The following is a 21,655-nucleotide window of genomic DNA, read 5'->3' as shown; positions in this document are numbered from 1 at the left end:
ACCAGGAGATGTTTTATTAAAATACTTTTTGGAACTCTGATTTTCAAGCCTATTATATAAGCAACAAAAATAACTATGAGTGTTGGGTGAAATGTTTTTCAAATATGTTGGGTTTGGGAAACTTCCAAACAAGTTTTTTAAGCATTTTTGCCTTTAACTTTTTAAGCCCATGTAACATATTAAGTGTTATTTTATCCTGACTCAGTGAAAACCATCAAAATATTGTTTTGTAAAAGCTACCTGATTTACAAATAGAATAGTGCTCCTTTATGTTATTATTTGGATATTTAATATAGAAAAATATGAACTACCAATGTTTTAAATTTGGATTAACCTTTGTGCCTTCCAAATTCAATACAGTAAACTGCTGTTTATTCAACATCCAAATAATCACAAAACTGGAATAACTGAAATAGTTTTCAGAACTTATTTTTGTAAGAAAGTGAACATGCTGATATAAGTTTTTTTAAAAAAATCAATTTTCATTGTCAGTACCAAATCAAACATTATCTAAAACTTTCTAATAGAGGAAACAACAATTAATTAATAGTTGTGATTAGTGTTTATGACCTTGACTTTAGGGTCCTAAAGTAGTTTGTTGAATCATTTTTTTCATTTGTTTATTCATTCATTTATACAGCAAACGTTAATTAACTGCCAGTCACAAAGGACACAAAGATCAATTATATGTGGTTTCTGCCTTTGATAAACAATATCAGGAAATGAAATACATGCACATAAATAAGAATAGTAATACATTCCAATAACTGATCAAAGTTAGCTGTTCAAATGAAGATTAAACTGTAGTTTTATTTAAAAGATATTTTATTGTGATCTGGTTCTTTGAAATTGACTTACATGTAATTTTCAGTTAGATTGCCCAGTTTCTCAACCACCCTAGATACATGAAAATTTATGGGGATTAAATTTCTCTGTCTAACAGAAAACAACAAATATTTGTAACCAAATTATAACCAAATATTACAAGAAGTATATCTGAAAAGGTGTTGCTAAACTTAACTGACTTGGAATATTTGTGTAACTTTTATAATATAGTTTATCCAATCAATTTCAAATAGATGGGTGAGTCTGTGATGACCTTAGCAATGTGGGACCTGGAGCATTGGATTCTATATATTTAGGATTAAATTTGTCAAGCCTTCCACACTGATATGTAACTATCTGGTTCCATTCACACTGAGAGACTAACTAGTGATTATTAAAGAAGTTAAAGAACATTTATGAGAATATATATTTGTAACAAATAGCAACAAAGCAGCTAATGAGAAGAAAGGAAACTTAATTCTATGTTAATCAATCATTTATTCAATATTTTATCTCTCATTTCTTCAGCAAAAATTTCTTGAGCACTCACTTTGTGCTCATTAGATAATTAGTGATTTGCAAAATTAATACAGAAACAAATTACCTTTCCATCTTTAGGAATGGTTTAAATGACATAGGGATTAAATGATGTAGTTTTGCAAAATGAGTAATTATAACACATGTGATAATGTATCTCTGCATAAATATATAAGGGCTTTTGTAAACTGACTATAGAGTACATTTTTATTCCAATCTCACAAATAAAGTCATCTAAAGTGGTGTCCCATAAGGTTATATTACACATGAAAGAGAATTTTGCTGACCACATACCGTGATTTAGGAAATGTTTAAAGCTCCTTGACACACTCAAAATCATTTTGTCATCATGAACATCTGTAAATTGTTCAATACCATTCCATAGTTACAGGCACAAAATATGCTTCTAAGAGAGGACTGTAATGCATTTTAAATTGCTTTAATTTCTCATTCTCTAATACAAAATCAGAATAACTTATTGATACGATAAGGAGAGTTTTAGAAATTATATTATACCTGTAACTATCCTCAACTCTTCCTTAAAAACACACAATAAAAAAAAAAAGCTTCCTTTCTTCCTTCCTTTCCCCCTTTCTAGTAATTGGGGATGATAATTAAAGATCCACTGAGAAGATTAGAAAACCACATTTATTTTTTAAAGGCAGTCTGATCTAGAATGAGTCTTAATTATATAGATACAGATATAATAAAGGTAAATATTATATTTACCTAAATTACATTTCCCTAAAATACCTGAAAAAAACATTTAAGGGATTCCTATGAAAAAAGGAGAAATGTAAACATGCCTAAAATGCAACAATTTTGCGTGAAAACAACACAATCACTCTTAAAATCACTGAATCAAAAAAACAGGCATTTTCAGACCAAGTTTGCCTTCTTTAAATATCTATAATTCATATTGAAATTTTACATGCATTGAATATACTAAGATATAATAATTCAAATATATTGTTAGCAAAATACCATTTTAAAAATTGGAGTAGCTTAATAAAAACATAATTTCAGTAGGAGTATTGTGTCAATTTATCATGGAAATAATTTTGGCTCATTAAAATAATATTAAATTATTGCAACCTCCATCAATTTTTCAGGTCATGACCCCTGGATTTAAGAAATTGTTTAGGACAATGTCAACTATGATCCAAGAGAAAATGTGATTTGAGTCTGGAGACAATTGTGCACGTAAGTATTGGAAAATTAGATTTTCTCATGCAGAATGTAATATGAAGTAAAATATCAACTCATTAATTTTTGAATTGCAGAAACTTTGTTTCATTGTTTTTCTTCTATTACAACACTATTTTTGTTGTATTTAAAATACAGTGCTTCCTGCTTTTGTGGTTATATTTTTCTTACGATCACCTTATAAGGAAAAACATCTATAGCTGATAGAAGAGAAAACTTTTTCAGAAGTTTGCTACAGTTGAAAGGAAAAGTGCTTCTAGGTGAGTCACTGATGAAGGCAAGCTATGGCATAGATTCTATGTGCTCTAATTGCATGTGATAATAAAAACAATAAACAGAACATGTGATAAAGACTTGTACAATTTTGACTCTATTACCTCTATACAATAAAAATGACAGATTTCCAAATAGAATTAACTCAAAGTTCACAGTTCAAAGGCAAATATCAATCGATGGGAAATTTTTGTCTCCTTTGAGACATTAGTTAAATGAATAATGTATTTTATGGCTATTCCATGACAATTCATATCTCATAAGCAAAGCTATGTCAGAGTAGGTTGTTCATGGGCCTTGAAAGAAGTAAGCATTAGAAACTATACTCCAGCAATGTTTGTTTCTTAGAATTAAGAGCCTAGTGGGCATCATCAGGGAGAGGCCATTTTCTCATTAGCTTAGTATTGAATCTACCATTAGAAATATTGAAACTAAAATACTTTTATTTGATATTATCCATCTCCTGTAACATTATTTCAATAATGTAGATGGCTTATGTAATCTTTCATTTCCTGAGTTAAGAAAATAATTGGTTTCCTGCAGTGAAGGATAATTTCTATTAAATTATAAGGCCATTTTTATGATGTATGGATGTTGATTCGAAGAAATTTGCCTGAGAACAATTTCCCCCCTTCAATTAGCAAAGACTGAGAAGGTGAAAACCATATTACTACTTATAGATAATAAAGGTAATCTTTATTATAAAATGCATTATTAAAATTTGTTTTATGTTAATATAAAACCTATATTGTGATATTTTAATCATTTCATTCCAGTTATGATAAAGGCAAAGAAAGAAAGATGTTTTCTAATTACTTGAAATTATATATATATAAAATTTTCCTGTTTGCAAAATTAATGAAAACTAAATTAAAATTTATGAAATTAAGCTCTTTCATATCTTAAACCATGATGCTCTTAACATTTCTTAGACATAAAACTATTAATCATATCCTTAAAGTAAAATTATTGTGTAGTTTTAAAAGAAATTTTCTGTTGAGAACCACCTATACTTATTTCTTAAACTTTGATGAATTATATTTCTTTCATTTTCATTGCAGTTTGATTTATATTATATAGCATATTTCATTTTGGCTTTAATGATGGAGAAAAAGCATATCCTGTATTTTCTGCTTCTCTTGCCCTTTTTTATGGTAAGCATAAATTTTTCTAATGTATCTCTCTCTCTGTGCCTATTGTTTTTAACTTCCAATATAACTATTTTAGATAGATGTTAATAAAAAATTACATGCAGTTATTTGATATGTTAATTAAATTTGTAAATTTAATTGATGCAGCAACCACTTCTTTCTTTCAGTGTATAATTTAAGTTACATAACAGGTACTATAAGGATAGGTCAGTAGAGAGCCAGAGTTGGGAAGATCAGTGGATACAAATGTCCAAGTCTGGATTGCTTTTAACCAGAGGAAAGTGATTACTGGAATTTGAAAAATAAATGATGGCTTTAAATAAAAGTACATAACAGATAAAATATCTTCAACCAGATCCCTTGATTCTGATTTAGATCTGCTGAAACAGCAGATTCCATCCTATTGATTTTTCTCCCATTCTGCCAACTGATTTACTTATATTGATTGAAAGGCAGTTCAGAATGTGTACTGTCTTTTAAACTAGTTTCCTTTTCTATTCGCTCAAATATGTCTTTTGTGTCCATGTTATGGCAGGGATTGAAGCTAAGTTTGGGGCAGGTGTGTATGTGATTGCATGCATGCACACCTTTTGCATGTATGTACTGGGTTGTAAGGCCAGAGGGTAAGCATAGACAAAAGATGACTAAAAAGCAGTCGCTATACTGGAGGAGTCATATGCCCTATAAATTTTATTTTATGTTTTTATTTATAAAAAGGTTCTATTTTATTCCTATTTTAGCTATCTCAAATTACCACAGTTACTGTGCTCTTATCTCATTATATGTTTGAGAAACTGAGACACGTAATCTCATTTAATACCATGCCAGGAAATAACTTTTCCTATGGTGTTTCCAAGCCAACTCCAAAATTATTCAAACAAAGAAACTCAAGAAAAATACAGAAATCCTAAGTGAGCAAAAAAAGCAAGACTTTATTCCTGTCGGCATTTATATTTGAAAACATTCTCAAAGCTCGGAGCAGTCCAAATGCTGCACTTTTCAGATCTTATCTTGGGTAAATAGACTAGAATTCAAGAAACAGGACTCCTGTTTCTTGGCCTCACACTCTTTACTGAGCATGCCAATGAGCTATGCATGCCAAAGTTGGTTTCCTGCAGTTAATTCTGTAACAGATTATCATTCTGATTATTGTGACCATTTCTCTAGCATTGATTCACAGTGTGTAAATCTGAGTCTTTATTTCAAATAAGAATAAAAATGGTATTGGATCTATGCAATTCTATGAACTTCCTGTGAAGAACAGGAGCTAAGTTATTTTAAATATTAATAGTCTTGATGCTATAAAAATCCATTAATTACTTCTGCAGCACAACACTTCATAAATATTTTCTTAGGGAATTAAAACCTATCAAAGAGTGAAAAAGTGAAGTTAAATGATTGTGAGATGATGGTGAAAGTTGAGTGGTACCACACAATGAAGAGATACTATTATCTACACTTTGTCACATTCAACTTCCTAATAGAGAACAGAAAATCAAGAATGATGGGAAAAATCATAGTAGAGAGAAAACTGTTTATGGAAGATAGTTAACAGAAATAATGCAAACGTGATGGAGAAATGTGTTTGAAAACGGGTTTGTACAGGCCTCATTAAAAAACAGGGAAAAAATCTTACGGAAATTAAAGTAGAAGTGATACTTAAAATAGTGCTACTAAAACTGGAAGAATATAAATATATAACTTGTCTAAAACCCTCATCAATAAGCATGCAATAAAAATTCTATTTAACAACATAAATGAATTTGCCATTATTTTGGTTATCAAAATATAAGGATAAAAATAACAATACTTCTTTCAAGCATTTTCAATGTGCCAGATATTTTCCCTTTGTTATCTTGATACTATTTTATCCTATTATTTCAATAAGAAAGTAGAAGCTTAAGGAGAGTGAATTTCTTGCCTGCATTCACTGAGCAGGGAAAGAAATAGAGGTGGATTTTGAATACAGCTCTGTGGGTATCCCAGAACACTTGCTTAGGAGTTGGGCTGGCTCCAGCTCTGGCAGGCTCTCAAGACCCAATTGTCCTTCCCAACTCTGCCACTGGTGATATCTTGCTGGTAGCTTGAAATGGGACATGGTGGGAATATTTATACCATGGAAATGGGCAAATGCTACAAATCAGGGATCCCCCGTCCCAGTCCTTTTACCACTACAGTACACCACTGCACTTGCTGTTTTCTGCTGACAGATGCCTCTGACAAAAATATTTTCACTATTCTAAAGTATATTTTTTTAAATAATCTCTTAGATTCTTGTTATAGCAGAATCAGAAGAAGAGAGCCACGAGGATTCAATTCAGTTGGGTGTTACTAAAAATAAAATCATGACGGCTCAATATGAATGTTATCAGAAAATTATGCAAGACCCCATTCAACAAACAGAAGGTAAAATTACCTACTCAATTTTTAAATGCATTTGATATACATTTAAAGGAAAAATATCCCATTACATCATTATGTCTTCCTAAGGTCCATGATTAAATAAGGTCTGGTTGATACCCTTTTGATATGTGTAGTTTTTATAATTTATTATAAAGAACATTTTATGATACATTATCTTGCACAGTAAAAAATTTCTAATAAAAAATCAAATATGTGCAACAGCAATCCTTTTATTGTCTGAAGATTTCTCAGACAGTGGTTATATAGTCATGAATTCAATATGTGATAAATCCCAGGAGCCAGGAAGCTTAGTCAAACACTCATTGAATTGTCACTGATATATTTAATGCATAGAGATTCTGATTTGAGTGTTATAAACTCTAGTCCATTTTTGTAGAAATAATGAAGAACAGTAAGTTCTACAATTTGAGAGAAAATCTTTGTACATTTCTACAAATGTCCTTTCACAATAAAGCTTTTTTTGGTTGGCATTTTATAAGCTTAATTTTTGGATAGATTTCACATATTAAGAAGTATGTTTTTAAGTTGCAAAATTAATTTAGCAAAATGAGTATCAAATTATTAATTTACCATCAAATACTTCTGATCAACAATCATTACATACTTTTTTCATTTTATCAATCTATTTTCTGAACACTTGAGTGTAGAATGTATACATTATTCTCTCTTAATACTGCCACATACATTCCCTATGAACAAGGATGTTCACTTAGGTAACCACCTTAAAAGAAATTTAACATTGATATAAAGCTTACAGTCTATATTCCAATTTTTTTATATGTCCCAATAATGTCCTTTTGAACCTTTCCTCCTCGCTTATTAGGTCCCATCCAGGATCATGTATTGCACTTAATTATCATTATTCTTTTAGCTGTTCTTTTTTTTTTTTTTAATTGTTGGAACATATATATACAACTTAAAGTTTACCATCCCAACCACTTTCAAGCATACTATTCAGTGGGATTAATCACGTTCACTATGTTGTGGCACCCTTACCACGTTCTATTACTAAAATTTTCCTAACTCCCCAAACAGAAACCCTACTTCCATTATGCAGTTAATCCCCATTCCCTCTGTCCCCTGCCCCTAACTTTCTGTCTCCATGAGCTTACATATTCTTAGATAGTTTCTTTGTAGTTACCATAGAGCTTAAATTTAACATCCTAAATCTATAACCATCTTGCTTACTTTGATACCAATTTAACATTAATAGTATACACAAACTATGTTCCTATATCCTGCCATCATGCTACCTCCATGTGTAGTTCTTGTCACAAATTAAATGCTTATTCATTATGAGTCCAAAACTATTGATTTATCATTAAATTTTATGCATTTGCCTTTTAGATCCTGTAAGAAACAAAAATGTTGGAATTGCAAACAAAAAATACAATAGTACTGGCATTTATATTTACCCTCACCAGAGATCTTTATTTCTTCATGCTGCTTTGATCCATTGTCGACTGTCTTTTTCTTTCAACCTGCAGAACTCTCTTCAGCATCTCTTGTAGGGCTGGTCCAGTGGTGAACACCTCCTTCAGCTTTTGTTTACCTTTTGTTTACCTCCCTCATTTTAAAAGACAGTTTTGTTGGATACAGAATTCTTGGTTGGCAATTTTTTGCTGTGAGCAAAAAATCCCACTGCCTTCTTGCCTCCATGGTTTCTAATGAGAAATCAGCAGTTCTTCTTGAGGCTACCTTGTACATGACACATTGCTTCTCTCTTGCAGCTTTCAGACTTCTCTTCTTATATTTGGCATTCACTGGTTTGATTATAATATGTTGTGGTGTGGGTCTATTGAGGTTTACCTGTTTGGAGTTCACTGAGCATCTTAAGATGTGTACATTCAGGTCTTTTGTTAAATTTGGGAAGTCTTCAGCTATTATTTCTTTGAATACGTTTTCTTTGTTTCTCTTTTATTTCTCCTTCTGGGACCCACACAATGCATATATTGGTATGCTTGATGGTATCCCACAGGTTCCCCAAGTACCATGTTCAATTTCCTTCATTCTTTCTTCTTTCTGTTTCTCAGACTGGACTGTCAATTGTCTTACCTTCAAGTTCACTGATTCTTTCTTCTGCCAGCTCCAATCTGTTGTTGAACCTTCTAGAGAGTTTTAAATTTCTGCTACTGTGGTCTTTAGCTCTGTTTGGTTCTTTTTTTATAATTTCCACCTCTCTATTAATATTCTCTTTGGTTTCATCTATCTTTTCCTGATTTCCTTTAGATCTTTGTCCATGTTTTCCTTTAGCTTTATGAGCATACTTAGGACAATTTTTTTAAGTCATTGTCTGGTATGTCCTAGGTCTACCAAGGCGCAAATTAAAAAAAAAAAAAAAAAAAAAAAGAATGGAAATAGAAAACACCTTTCCCTATATTTTCAGATTGACCTGTGGAAGTGCCTTCCTTCAGAATTATTCATACAGTGCACTTAGAGATAGCTCAAAACCCATGCGCTGGGGTCTCCCTGATCCTTTATGCACATGTATCTTGTCTTGGGCATCCAGGTGTGTTCCTAGGAGTTCCCCCTTTTACATAGAAATGAATGATCTCTCTTCTCTAGAAAACAATTTCAGGACAGTCCTGGGCAATGTATTATATGTCCTATAGTCAGCAATCCCTTGCCCCAGGCAGCCACAACCTGACTGCTCTCCTACCTCATTCTGTTGGAGAGCTCTGTGAGTTGCCTTCTATACACAACCCAAGTTCTGGGGTGGAAAGTCTGTGATGAGTGTCCTGATTCAGTCCCTCAGGCTGCCACCACAGACTGGACCAGATGTACATGGCCTTAGTATATGCACAGGTGTTGTTCATCTTCCCCCAGAACAAGAACCAGGGGCTCACACTGGGAATCTGGGCCCCACCCACACTCAGCCAGTGAAGGGATAGAGATGGGGTCAACCAGGGTGCCTGAGATCCTACCGCTTTTAAGTTGTCTTTTCTCAATTCAGCATTCACTCCATAATTGCAATCCTTTAACTGCTTTCTGGAGCTTTGATAAAGATGTTTCTGCCATTTTTGCCAGTTGTTTCAAGCATTTGTAAGGAGAGTGACCCTGAATCTTTTCACACCACCATCTTGATTGGGGTGGGATCTCTTCCTCTCATATAAATATATATTTAATGGGTAACATATCCTCATCAAATACTTGTCTTATGAATAACATCTTAAGTGTTTATGTTTACCAGCAACATATTTGTGTCATTAAAAACTGCAATATTTGCATGTAGTTCTTTTTTAGCTGTTGTATTATTTATCCATTATTTCTAAATTTATTTTAGAAATTAATTATTTTAATAATTCCTTGGTGAAAAATCCAAGTAATTGTTACAGACTCTATATGATGTCCTCATTTTCAGTAGACAGTCTTTATTAATGTATGAAATCACCATAAGCTTTTACATTTTCAAGTGTAACTAGAGGGAGTTGCTTAATTATTCAAATTTTTCCTTTCTCCTTCAGGTGTTTACTGCAACAGAACCTGGGATGGATGGCTGTGTTGGAATGATGTTTTGGCAGGAACTGAATCGATGCAGCTCTGCCCAGATTATTTTCAGGACTTTGATCCTTCAGGTAAAAGCAGAAATTCACATACAAATCTACTTGACATCTATTTAATGAACTCTAGAGTAATTAGATTATTGTTTTCTTCTTTAATTTTGAAATAAAGAAAAAGTTACAAAGATCTGTGACCAAGATGGACACTGGTTTAGACATCCAGCAAGCAACAGAACATGGACAAATTATACTCAGTGTAACATTAACACACATGAGAAAGTGAAGGTATGTAATAATTAGTAACTCAAGTTCAATTTGCACTACCTTTTTATAAAAGTTATTTGCCCAGTACCATATTGGAGAAAATTTAGCCAGTGTTCCATTCCACTGTAGTCATTTCATAATATAATTTAAGAGGAATAATGAAGACATATTTGCAGAAAGAATTAGTGTTGATTCTGTCATTACAGTGAGAAAGCAATCCTGTGAAATGATAGTATATTTACAAGTCTATGTCTTAGTATTAGGGTATCAAATTTTACAAAGAAAACATACTCTAAAGTGCAAGAAAGGGGAAACTTTTGTTTCTGGTTACATTTCTAAAATTGCCTTCAGGAATTGTGCTCAAGTAAACATGTTAAGCCCAGCAGGGGTTAAACAGTCAAAGGATCCTCAGCGAAAGGATCTGTTTCTGACTGGCAGTTAGAAGGAAACTCTCAACCACGTTCCCACTTTTAACACCATACCTAAGGTCAAAGTGAAGCAGAGTTTGCAATGACAATCAATGTTTGATAGAATATGCCTGTGTAGATTTGCATGTGTGTATTAGACACAGTTTGTCACAGTGATTAAAACTCTCAGCCCTGATAACAGACTTCGTTATACTCCTTTTTCAGTTCGTGACCTTGAGCAAGCTATTTAACCTCTTTCTGTCTCAGTCCCCTCTTGTATAAAATGGGGGATAACAGTAGTTCCACTCTCACTGTTCTCATTAGTGACTTAATACAAGGAAAATAAGTAAAGGACTAACTGGTACATGGTAACCAATTGATAAATGTCAGCTATCATTATAATTACTATTAATATATCCCTTGCTTCCTTCAGGGAAGGGTTTGAAGAGAATTATAATAATACACAATAAAATGGTAAGCTACAAATAAATAGAATACAGACAAAAATAAAACAAAAAGTCAAAAGCAGGAGCCAGTTAGATAGAACACATTTACACAGACCATAGGATCATTTAAGAAACCATATTTGAGATGTGTCTTTGAGTTGCAAATTTGTCAAAGAAAAAAAGGAAAGGAAGCCTTATCTGGCATTTAGTTCTGAACAAAAACAATCATCAAATTAGCATGTTGATTTCCAGTGTACAAAGTGATTGAGTAAAAATTGCCAGTCTTCCTAAACATAAAATGCTTCTTCCATATATTATACAACCTAGATTAATGAAAGGATTACTTCATATGTTTGATACATTATTCATAATTTCTTAAATATAAAGGGCATTTAATTTACAAATTTGATAAGACAAATGATCAATTTGTGTAGTCTTCATTACAGATTATTCAAGTATTTATTGGTTTGCAAACCAACCACTGTAAAGCTATCATATCATTTATCAGATTTTAAAAAATCTAATAAAGTCAATTGAATTCGAGCTTCAACAAATGTAGGATTACAGATACTTATGGTAATAATATGTGCCTTAATTTTGTTTTTTATTCATACAAATTATAGACTGCACTGAATTTATTTTACCTGACTATAATTGGGCATGGATTATCTATTGCATCACTGCTTATTTCGCTTGGCATATTCTTTTATTTCAAGTAAGTACATTTTAAATATTTTAAAATTTTGTCAGTGGTGGTAAAAGCAGTGTCATGTGCATGTTTATGCCATACACTGATAAAATACACAAGATATAGACAATTTTAAATGTTTAAAATAAAATGAATGTTTAAAATAAGTTGACCTTACCTTGGCTTTACAAAGTATGTAGAGAGGAGGTTGATGAAATATCTTAAGCTTGTTTTATAAGATTAGTAGATGTATAAGAATGAGGTCATATAATAAGAGGGGAGGCAACACCAATATCTAAACCTATATGTATTTTGCTTTGGGAACTGTCAATTATGATAGGTCTGCCTAAATGAAGTTTCAACTTTTGGGTCAATTTTGCTCTCAGTGTGTGTGTGTGGTACATTATAGGAACCAGAATTTTGTGAGAATGATAGCAAGGGCATTCAAAATATGCTATTGAAAATATAATCCGGTGAGCTTTTTTCTGGTTTGAGCAGCTTTCTTAAGGTTAAATTATATTTTCTAATTTTACTTGAAATTTACTCCTTTTACTTTTCTCTTTGGGGGCCAACTCTAATGTCTTGATTCTACCAATCAATATGTGATTTTTTTTATGTTTATGAGAAAGTAAATTTCAAAACATGTATGCATTATTTTCCCTACTGCTGTAACACGGTTTTAATCATTTTGATCACCACGAGCAATTATTTATAGAATGCTGTGTGACAACAGTAAATAGCTACATTTCATTGCATCATCATCACCAGCAGCAGCAGCAGCAGCATCACCATCATCATCATCATCATCATCATCGTCAGTCATCCTGGAGTGTTAGCAGCTACAGAACTATTACAGCAGTAGCCATCAGAATAATCCAAATCCAGAAATTATCAGACACTTGGATTTTAGGCACATATATATCTAGAGCATCAGCTTATATCCCAGAGTACTTCAAATATCCAGAGTACATCAAATAACAAACCAACTACCAACTGGTTGTGTTCAAAATCATGGGAACTGGAGAATGAATCAGAATTGCATTTTTGGCAAACTTGCACCTTAAGAATCCTCAGCATTAGCTATTTTGGGGAATCTGCATGGGCACTTTATAATGGAACTTTGGTTTATGACATTGTCTAGGGACCTTTAGAAAGTGACTTTAAAAATCCTGCTCTGAATAAATGTAAACACATGCATACATTTTTAAATGGGACATATTTTTAAATAAATTGTGTCAAAATTAATCAAAATAAGTTGGAAATAATTTTTATCCTAAAATACAGAAAACATTTCTCAATGAATGAAATTTGCTATACTTTACAAGTTACCAAAAAGTTCTTGTTCAAAACAGACAAACTTCAGGTCTCAGTCACTGTTTTTATAATTAGTTGTAACATATCAATTGCTTTTTCCATTATCTTTGCTACTTTGAGTTTATACAAGATTTTAAAAAATGAATAGTGGATTTAAAGTTGGAAATACTTCATTATGCTTGTCTAACAGATTAAAAGTATTTGTTCTAAAGCATGGAAAATAAACTATTTTCTAAAGTGAAAATTTTTAAATAATACTTTCAGGTCAACAGTAATATATTCTTTAAGATAATTGACAAAGTGAAAAATAGTATTGCTGATGCTAATAAACTGGTAAAACTGGATGAAAATTTAAATTAGTGAATTTAAAGACATAAAGTGAAGTTGAAATTTTAAATTCCCACATAGTGTAATAAAATGACCAATCAATTTAAGAAAGATACACTTCATGTTTTCTTTATTCCTGAAAACAAAATCTTTACGGTTTAAAAATATGTGTCTAAATTTGAAAATATGACTCTTTTGACTCATAACTGATGCATAAATATGATGCAACTAAGGTGCCTTCAAATTCTAGGCAGTATTCTAGAACTCAGATTTTTAGTTCATGAAAATTACATATCTATTATAGAGCACATACATAGGCATACCACAAACACACAGAGAGAATTAACTTAAATGTAACTAATATAAGGTAAGACTTTTTTCAACTATTACTGAGTATGAAGTAGTTTGGCCCCTACCATAAAGGCATAAAGAATAAATCATAGGGGTTTTTTGAAGACTGCCTTACCAAATCTTCTCAGAGAAAAAAGTTGTAAGTTTTAAATATATCTATCTTTAGTCACCCTTAATTAACAACAAGAAAAAAGATATGATCTTTGGAAATAAGAAATCCTAAATATTTTACTTAAATTTGAAATATATTTTAAATTGAAAATTTATAGGCATGTTACTAATTTCTAAATAAATATATGAGATAAATATACCTATATACAAATTACCTAGCAAGCAGTTTCTTGTATTTTTCCACTTTTATTTCATATCCATTTGTTTTTACACAGTTTTGATTTTAGTTTGCCAATTATTTTACCCTTTTTCTAACTTAGCATTATATAATTAACATTTTCTGTCATTAGAGTGATTAAAACAACTATTTTAAATAGCTAAATAATATTCCACTTAGATTTACTAAAGTTCATTAAATCATTCTTCTATTTTTTAACATTAACATTTCTTCTAATTAATTCTATTAATAAAAAACACTGCAGTGAACATTTTTAGCCATAACTTTTCCCATATTTTGCAGTATTTTTTTAGGCTATATTCCCAGAACCTTGGGATTACTTGGTCAGAGGGTATAGACATTTTTATGGCTCTTGGAATACATTATCTCAAAAGTATTTCAAAGTCAGCATGTTCAAAATCAAATTCATAACATGTACCCTCTCTCAACCCAAAGCTAGCATTCTTCCAGAATGGCCGATCAAGTGAATCCACTTGCTTTAGCCAGAAATTTAGGAGTAATCTATGATAAATTGCTCTCTCTTTTCCTCCGTATCTTTCTATCACCATATCCTGTGGACTTTATCTCCTAATATCCCACTAATCTGTTCACTTTTCTTCATCTCTACTACCACACCTTGTCCTATCTGGACTTCTGCCTCAGTAAATCGACTTTCACCCTCTCTTCGTTCAGTTCTCCACTTAGCAGCCAGAATATTTTCAAAGATTTAGGTCAAATATAGATCTGTTTTTGTCATCCTTTGCTTTAAAAATTAGACTTCCCATTGTAATTCATGTAAAATCAAAATCATCAGCATGTCCTATAATTGAATGCTGTTCCCTCTACCTCTTCTCTCTCTTCCTGGCCTAGTTAAATGTACTCATCTTTCAGAGATAATCTTTAGCACCATTTCCTCCATGAAATTTTCCTGAATTCCTTATTTTAGTGTCTCTGAAACTGCTACTAATTGCAGTGGACATGGGGTAAAATTTAATTACCATTTGAGGGACCACCATCTCTGCAAATTTAAAACAAACATAGCTAATACTCTTTAGATTAAAAGATCTCTTTTTATTTCACATGTATGCCAAAATATTCAAGCACATAAAATTTCGGAAGGACATGAAGGTAAAAAGTATAGCAATGATATTGTGTGCCAAAACCAGTAGTCAGAAAGACAGCAATGGTCTCCTAGAATTCCAAGTACTATGGTCCCAAACAAGTTTGAATTAAGCAACTAAGAAAAATCCCACATCAATTCCATAAAGTCAAAGGGAAAGTTAGCAAAGCTTCACGTGAAAGAGCCAAAGACTTAATGGAACAAAAGTTCACTGTGAACTAATGAGGCAACAGTGTGGCTGCCAAAGGAGAACAACACTGCAAGCCACATTAGGCCTTTAAAGGTGCTGTACCTAATTCCAAATTGCTCATCAAACCTCTCCCTCACTCTTCTCACCATGGGCTGACTTTGGAAGAGGAAAACAGTATAAGAATTATTTTATCAGGATGGTAAAGAAACTGAAGAAAATAATGTCAACTGATCAGGTAATCAAGGTACCAAGAATGTTAAACCAGAAAAAAGAGAAAATATAGGGAGCAAAATAGATGACTTTGCAAATCCAAATGATTGTGATTGGTAATAGAGTTTGTACAATGACCTAGAGAGGAAAATATTAGGCTCAATTTTTTTTTTAAATGCTCTAACAGCTAAATAAAAATGAATGACCCACCAATTGACCAATTGAACTTCCTGTCACTGAAGGTTTACAGGCAGACTGGAAGTCATCCTGTCAGGAAGGCTGAAGAGTAGGATTCCTGGCCTGGGTTTATACTGGCTCTGCTGATAGCTAATGATTCTTCCAGACCCAAAGTTATATGAATGAAGCAGTAATTTAGAAAAGATTATAATGAAAGAGTTAATATTTTATCAAAACACATAATCTCAATATCTGGGAAGTTAGTTATTTGTGAAAGCATGTTGTAAGCTGAAAATAATTTATATAGGTAACTATATTATTATTAATTAAAAATTGAAAGGAAATCTGGGTCAATGTTTTTATATATGAATTCACATGGATTTACCTAAAACAACAAATACTATTCAGCTAACATTCACAGGTAATTTTAATTTTTAATTGAAGGCTTAAAATTTAAAATTTCAGAATTAATCTTCTCTATGGTAAAGCACTTTTTTAAAAATTAAGATTTTTGCACAATCACTCTGAGTACATTACCTTTGAGATACATTCTGTAGATACATTTCTCATTTCAAAAAAGAAGCCAGAAATTCCATTTTTTCCCAAATATTGTCATTTTCAAATGTGAATATGCTTGTTTTTCAGAGAAAGAGAATTCTTTTAATATCAAGAGCACTGTATGCATCAGTGTATCTGTTATTAGCTGAAGTTTTCATGCTTTTAAAAAGATTTGTAGCTTGCATTATGAAAAACACACATTAGTCTAAGTCCATAGGCAAAACTTTGTTAAAATAAATGAGTTTTTTCTAGCATATAGAATTTGGTTTTGGGCCTCTATATAAAAGGGAAATTAAAGTTTTCCATTAATTATGTTGTCTATATTGTAAGTAAACTTAATTGTTCATTCTATATAGTGAGCTAAAAAAATTAAAATTTATCATGATGACTTAGTGTAAGGTATGTACTCTATTTCTGACGTAATTGTAATGGATAGTACAATACATTGGTTGAAAACATGGGATGGTTTCAAATTCTCTTTCAATAAGCCTCAGTTTCTTTATAATGGGTCATAAAGTTGTTTAAAATACCTGGGCAGAGGAGGCAAGCACAGTACCTAGCATGTAGGAATCTCTTGATACATAGTTAGAGTTACTATTTTTATCATTATAATTTATCAGTCAGGTAAGCACATGGACTATCATATGTGGTCATCCACCATTACCTCCCTAGCAATACAAATAAAATACAAGTGGTTTTGTGGAGCAAAAAAAGAGCTATAGGAACCCAGAGGAAGGAAAACTCATCTGACTCATTGAACCAGAAAATGATTCCTGGAGGTAATACTTTCATTGAATCTATCACCTAAAAATGAGTAGAATTTCCAAAAGCAGAAATTGTAAGCCATAAGAAATGAAGAGATCATCTAGTCCACATGTTATTTATGTGCTTAGTAATTAACTTACTTTTCCAGGATTCCTCCTGATCTGTGGTCTTTCTACTTGACTTACTTCATTTGGCTTTGTCTCTAAAATTGGAGAATCTGAACAAAAAAAAAGAAAAGTTGCAAATGTTTCTTTCTTATTATACATTCTTAGACCTTAAATAAAACATGAAACCCTCTTCAAGTAAAATGCAGGTATAATATTCTGGATGCTTTTTATATGTCTGGACAGCATCATTAGAGGAAAATGGTTAACAATGTTTGCTCTAAGAAGGCAAATCTGATCTCAGAATCCACCTTTGTCACTTACCACCTGTGTAACATGGAGCATGTTCTTTCATTTCTCCAACCCTCAATTACACATCTTTACAATACAGATAATATTAGTATCTGCAACATAGCTTAGATATTTGTATGGGCTGAGAATATCCATATACAGTGCTAAGCAAAGTATCTGGTTCAGAAAACATTATCTATTATTGGTGTTATTGTTCTTTTGAATTAGTCTATTAAAACCTCTTAATACAAATATCCAGCCCTAGTAGGCATATTATGCCAGTAGACTCTGTAAAAACAAATTAAAGAACATAATTTCTAGTCCTAGATACACCACAATTATAAAGAAACTTTTATAATGTTGACGTAGAAAAATAAACAATTTTATAAACCAAGTTAGTAATATATCAGGAAAACTTAAGGTTAAGTGAATCAATCAAAAACAGGAAAACTTTTTATGCCTCCAATACACCAAATAGCTTACTCAGTACTTAAATCCTGTATAGTCTTTGACTTTAAGACCTTTCTAATATATCTACTAAACAGGAAATATACCACTATCTATTAAAACAGGAAAAATCACTAGGAATAATGGAAAGAACATCACAATGCGCGCTCCATGAAAGCAAGAAATATCTTTGCTTTGCTTCTTTACCTATCCTGGGGCTTAGTATGGGACCTTGCATATACTAGGCACTCAATAAATTTTTGAGGAATGAACACATGAACTGGTTTGGGAGCTTACTTTTAGGACTAACTTTCCCATGTCATGTCTGTGACCTTGGACAAGTCCCTTGAGTTTATTTGGGCTTTATGTGCTCCATCAACAAAGCAAAGGCATTAGGCTACTTGTCACTGCTGATTCCTCACAATTCTAATCAGTAGCCTGTGTAATGTAAGGTGGCAAGGTGGGAGACTGCTGTCTATCAAAGGATGACCAGAGCCATGTCAGAAAATACTGAAATAGAACTGTCAATAAAGAATATTTATGTAGTCAGAAGCATTCAAAATTACTAGCTTTCTTTTTTTCTTTTTTTTTTTTTTAAGTGCTTCCGTTTTAGAGCATTTTAGGCATTTTAGTATGCTTTATTTAAATCACTCTTAGGGAACTGTTTCCAATTCAGATTCCATGATTTTTAAAAGAGCAGACTATGGGCAATTATATTAATTCCTCTAACAAATTTTTTGAGCGTCTTTAATGTGACAAGCACAATATTAGACACTGGGGATTATTAGCTTTCTTTTAACTAACTTGGAGACAGTTCCTAGAGAAATTAATGTTTCACATAAAATCATTGTGTATAAAAAAAAATCTATCAACATATTCTTGCTGCTTCTCAAGTCAGTTCCTCATACGTCAGTCATTGTTGCTTAGTCTTTAGTAGAAGGAAACTTTTTTTGGGGGGTGGGAATTGAGGATCACTGATCCACCCTAATGAAAACCAAGAAACTTACAAAAAGTTGACTTAGGGGACTGTTTGTTATTTTTTATTTAGAGAGAGAAAAGTCTACTACTCATCAATGCTTTAAATTAGAAACAGAGAGCATGAAACACTATTCACCAGATATACTTCAGTTTTATATTAGAGCCAATTAAAGGAAAGAGTCAGAGCAGAAGATAAAAAGAAAGGGAGCAGAAAGGGAGGGGGACAGACAGACACATAACGTTGGGGTTTGCCAAGCCCTCAGAGGCAATGACTCTTACTCATAATGATCTTTGGAAAAACAAAGCAGAACTGTTTAGATAAAAAAAATAAATAAACTTTACTGGAATTAGTTATAAATTATATCTTAATTACTGTTAAAAATCTGAGAGCATAGCAAAACTCTGGTCTTGTTTTCAACATACACAAAAGGCCCCATCTTCTTGCACATAGAAGAGAGCATATAACATCTGCCTTGTATGGGGAAAAGAATGGTTCACATTCTTTATAGGACATCTTTACTTTGCTAACCCTGATCCCAATCAATTTTAAAGCCAACTTGTGTATTTTCAACTATATAGACAAATGATATCAAATGATATTGTTCCTAGGTAGTTGCCATAAGGAGTCAAATAAAATTCAGGAAAGGAAAAAAAAAAAAACAAAATTTGATCCAGTTGATAGACCAAAGCTTTCTCAATCTAACTTATTAAAGTAACTCTTTAATGCTTTTATTTCTGCTTTTCAGGATTAATGATCCAAATTCTAGCCTTTATGCTTAGATCATACCTGAATATATTTAATCACTATTGTGAATTTTTATCTCCTTTCCTGTTTTCTCATATTTCTCTTGGATCAAAAACAAATATACTATTCTTTTATAAGTGATCATTTTCTCCTGAAAATTATACATGATTCAATCTTTAAATCAATTTTAAGTATAGTACAATTGCAAACAAGTTAAAGGAATCCTAGAATGAAACATATAGAATGAAGAATATTGTTCTACAAATCACTCCCTGATGTACCTGACTGGGAAATCAGAACTTTCACTTTAAGGAGCTTGCTTAAAACCTGGAAAATCTGTGCTGTCAGTGGTTTGACAAGGGCTGAATTCAGAAATAGTCTTCTAATGGCCTCTGAATAACATACTGCTTAGTCCCTACCCAGAATCATCCTTGCTTTCTTAACTCTTGAACATTTCATTCATTGTAAGCTTGTCATGTACTATGATCAGGAGATACATCCTAGTCTATTGTATGCATCACAGTTCTTCATCTTAAAATTAAATTTTGTCTCCTTAACTATATTTTTTCTTATAATGTTTTATTATATCATGCTCACTTAGTCTTTTTCCAAATTAATGAATTTTAACCAAGGTCCTGAAAAAGCCATCCCCTCACACTGAACTTGCTAAGAGCTGAAAACTTGCCTATTTAATCACGTGTCTTAGTTGGGAAGCTTTTACAATATGTCCATATAGTTGTACAACAAAAGCATTGCATTTCCATATTAGAGTATCAAATATGAATAAAGACAGATGAGTACAAGAAGTAAAGGATTTCCTCTAAGAAAAATCATTTTTTCTATCATGTAATTCTGTACTGGATTACAAAGGAGGAGAGTCCCAGGTATGGAAATAAAAAGTAAATAACTAAACAATAGACACATTATTTAAAGCTATAACTGTATGTTAAAGAGCACATTGTTCCATTTCTACTGATATTTTTTGATAGATATTCAACTTTTTAATTGGTGTATTTTACCTATTATCTTTGAGTAAATTGAAACATAAATGCAATTTAAGCATACCTAAATTTTCATGGGAACAGAATGACAATAAAACTTTTCAACAAAGCCAATGATTCATTTTTTGGTGAAAAAACTGTATTATTTTAATGGATTAAAATTTTGTAATTTAAAATAGAGAATAGAAAAAATATAACTTTTTTTTTCCTCAGAGACATAATATATTTTGCAATCCAGTTTTCCACTCTTGCGGACATAGTTTTTGTCCCCACAGATATGCCTATATACGAGGAGAAAATCAAAGTAAACATTCCAACTGTAGCATCTTTTTAGTATTTAGGAAAAACAAACCAGGAATAACTGGGTAATATGCTGGAAGTATTTGCTGATGGAATATTAAGATGTAAAACAAAAGAATGTGGGCTTCAGAATCAAGATATTCAGCAAACTATGCTCATTGAATTTAATTGTCTTCATTTAAAGAATGAGAAAAAAAAAAACATTATGTACTTTTGCCTTATCCTCTGTTCACATTGCCTGTCCATCTTGCTCCTCAAAAACTTCAAGCTCAGAGCTTCCATTTCTCTGTTGGAATACTTTTCTCCCATATCTTCTCTTGATTCATCTCTATCTTGAGTATCCACCTCACCCGGACCACAGTCTTTTTCTACTTCCTAATCCTTCTTTAATTTCTGGAAACATATAATATTATCTGAAATCACATTATTTTATGTGTCTATTTGTCCTCCACTGTGACATGAGTAACATGAGATCAAGGTCTTGCTTTGTCTTATTCACAGCAGTTCCCCCAATATATAGAAACTGTGCCCAGTGCATTACTATGCATCAATATATAGATACAAGTGACTAAATGAATATCAAAATAGACAAGACTTAAGGTTTTTACTCCCTTAAGAACTTCAACATTCAAATTCAATAGAACACTTACTAAGATTTTGACCTTGAGCAACTTACCTCAGTTTTGTTAAAGGAGGATGATACTTCAAGGAGTTGTTGAATGAGAAAA

The 21,655-nt window shown here is 32.0% G+C and overlaps 1 protein-coding gene across 2 annotated transcripts in view; it reads left to right on the top strand.

Annotated features, from left to right (window-relative positions):
* Positions 1-21,655, top strand: part of CALCRL (calcitonin receptor like receptor) — a 105,621-nt gene that overhangs the window by 57,847 nt on the left and 26,119 nt on the right. For both annotated transcript variants that reach the window (XM_037849404.1, XM_037849403.1), the window contains 7 exons: positions 2,475-2,565; positions 2,707-2,828; positions 3,903-3,995; positions 6,263-6,398; positions 9,881-9,991; positions 10,089-10,201; positions 11,657-11,748. In XM_037849404.1, coding sequence (XP_037705332.1) covers positions 3,942-3,995; positions 6,263-6,398; positions 9,881-9,991; positions 10,089-10,201; positions 11,657-11,748 — 506 coding nt within the window. In that variant the 5' untranslated portion in view covers positions 2,475-2,565; positions 2,707-2,828; positions 3,903-3,941. The remainder of the gene's footprint in view (positions 1-2,474; positions 2,566-2,706; positions 2,829-3,902; positions 3,996-6,262; positions 6,399-9,880; positions 9,992-10,088; positions 10,202-11,656; positions 11,749-21,655) is intronic.

Source organism: Choloepus didactylus, chromosome 9 (genome assembly GCF_015220235.1).
Source record: "Choloepus didactylus isolate mChoDid1 chromosome 9, mChoDid1.pri, whole genome shotgun sequence".
NCBI classification, from domain to species: domain Eukaryota; kingdom Metazoa; phylum Chordata; class Mammalia; order Pilosa; family Megalonychidae; genus Choloepus; species Choloepus didactylus.
Note: the sequence above shows the minus strand (reverse complement) of the source record. Positions and strands in the feature narration are given on the sequence as shown.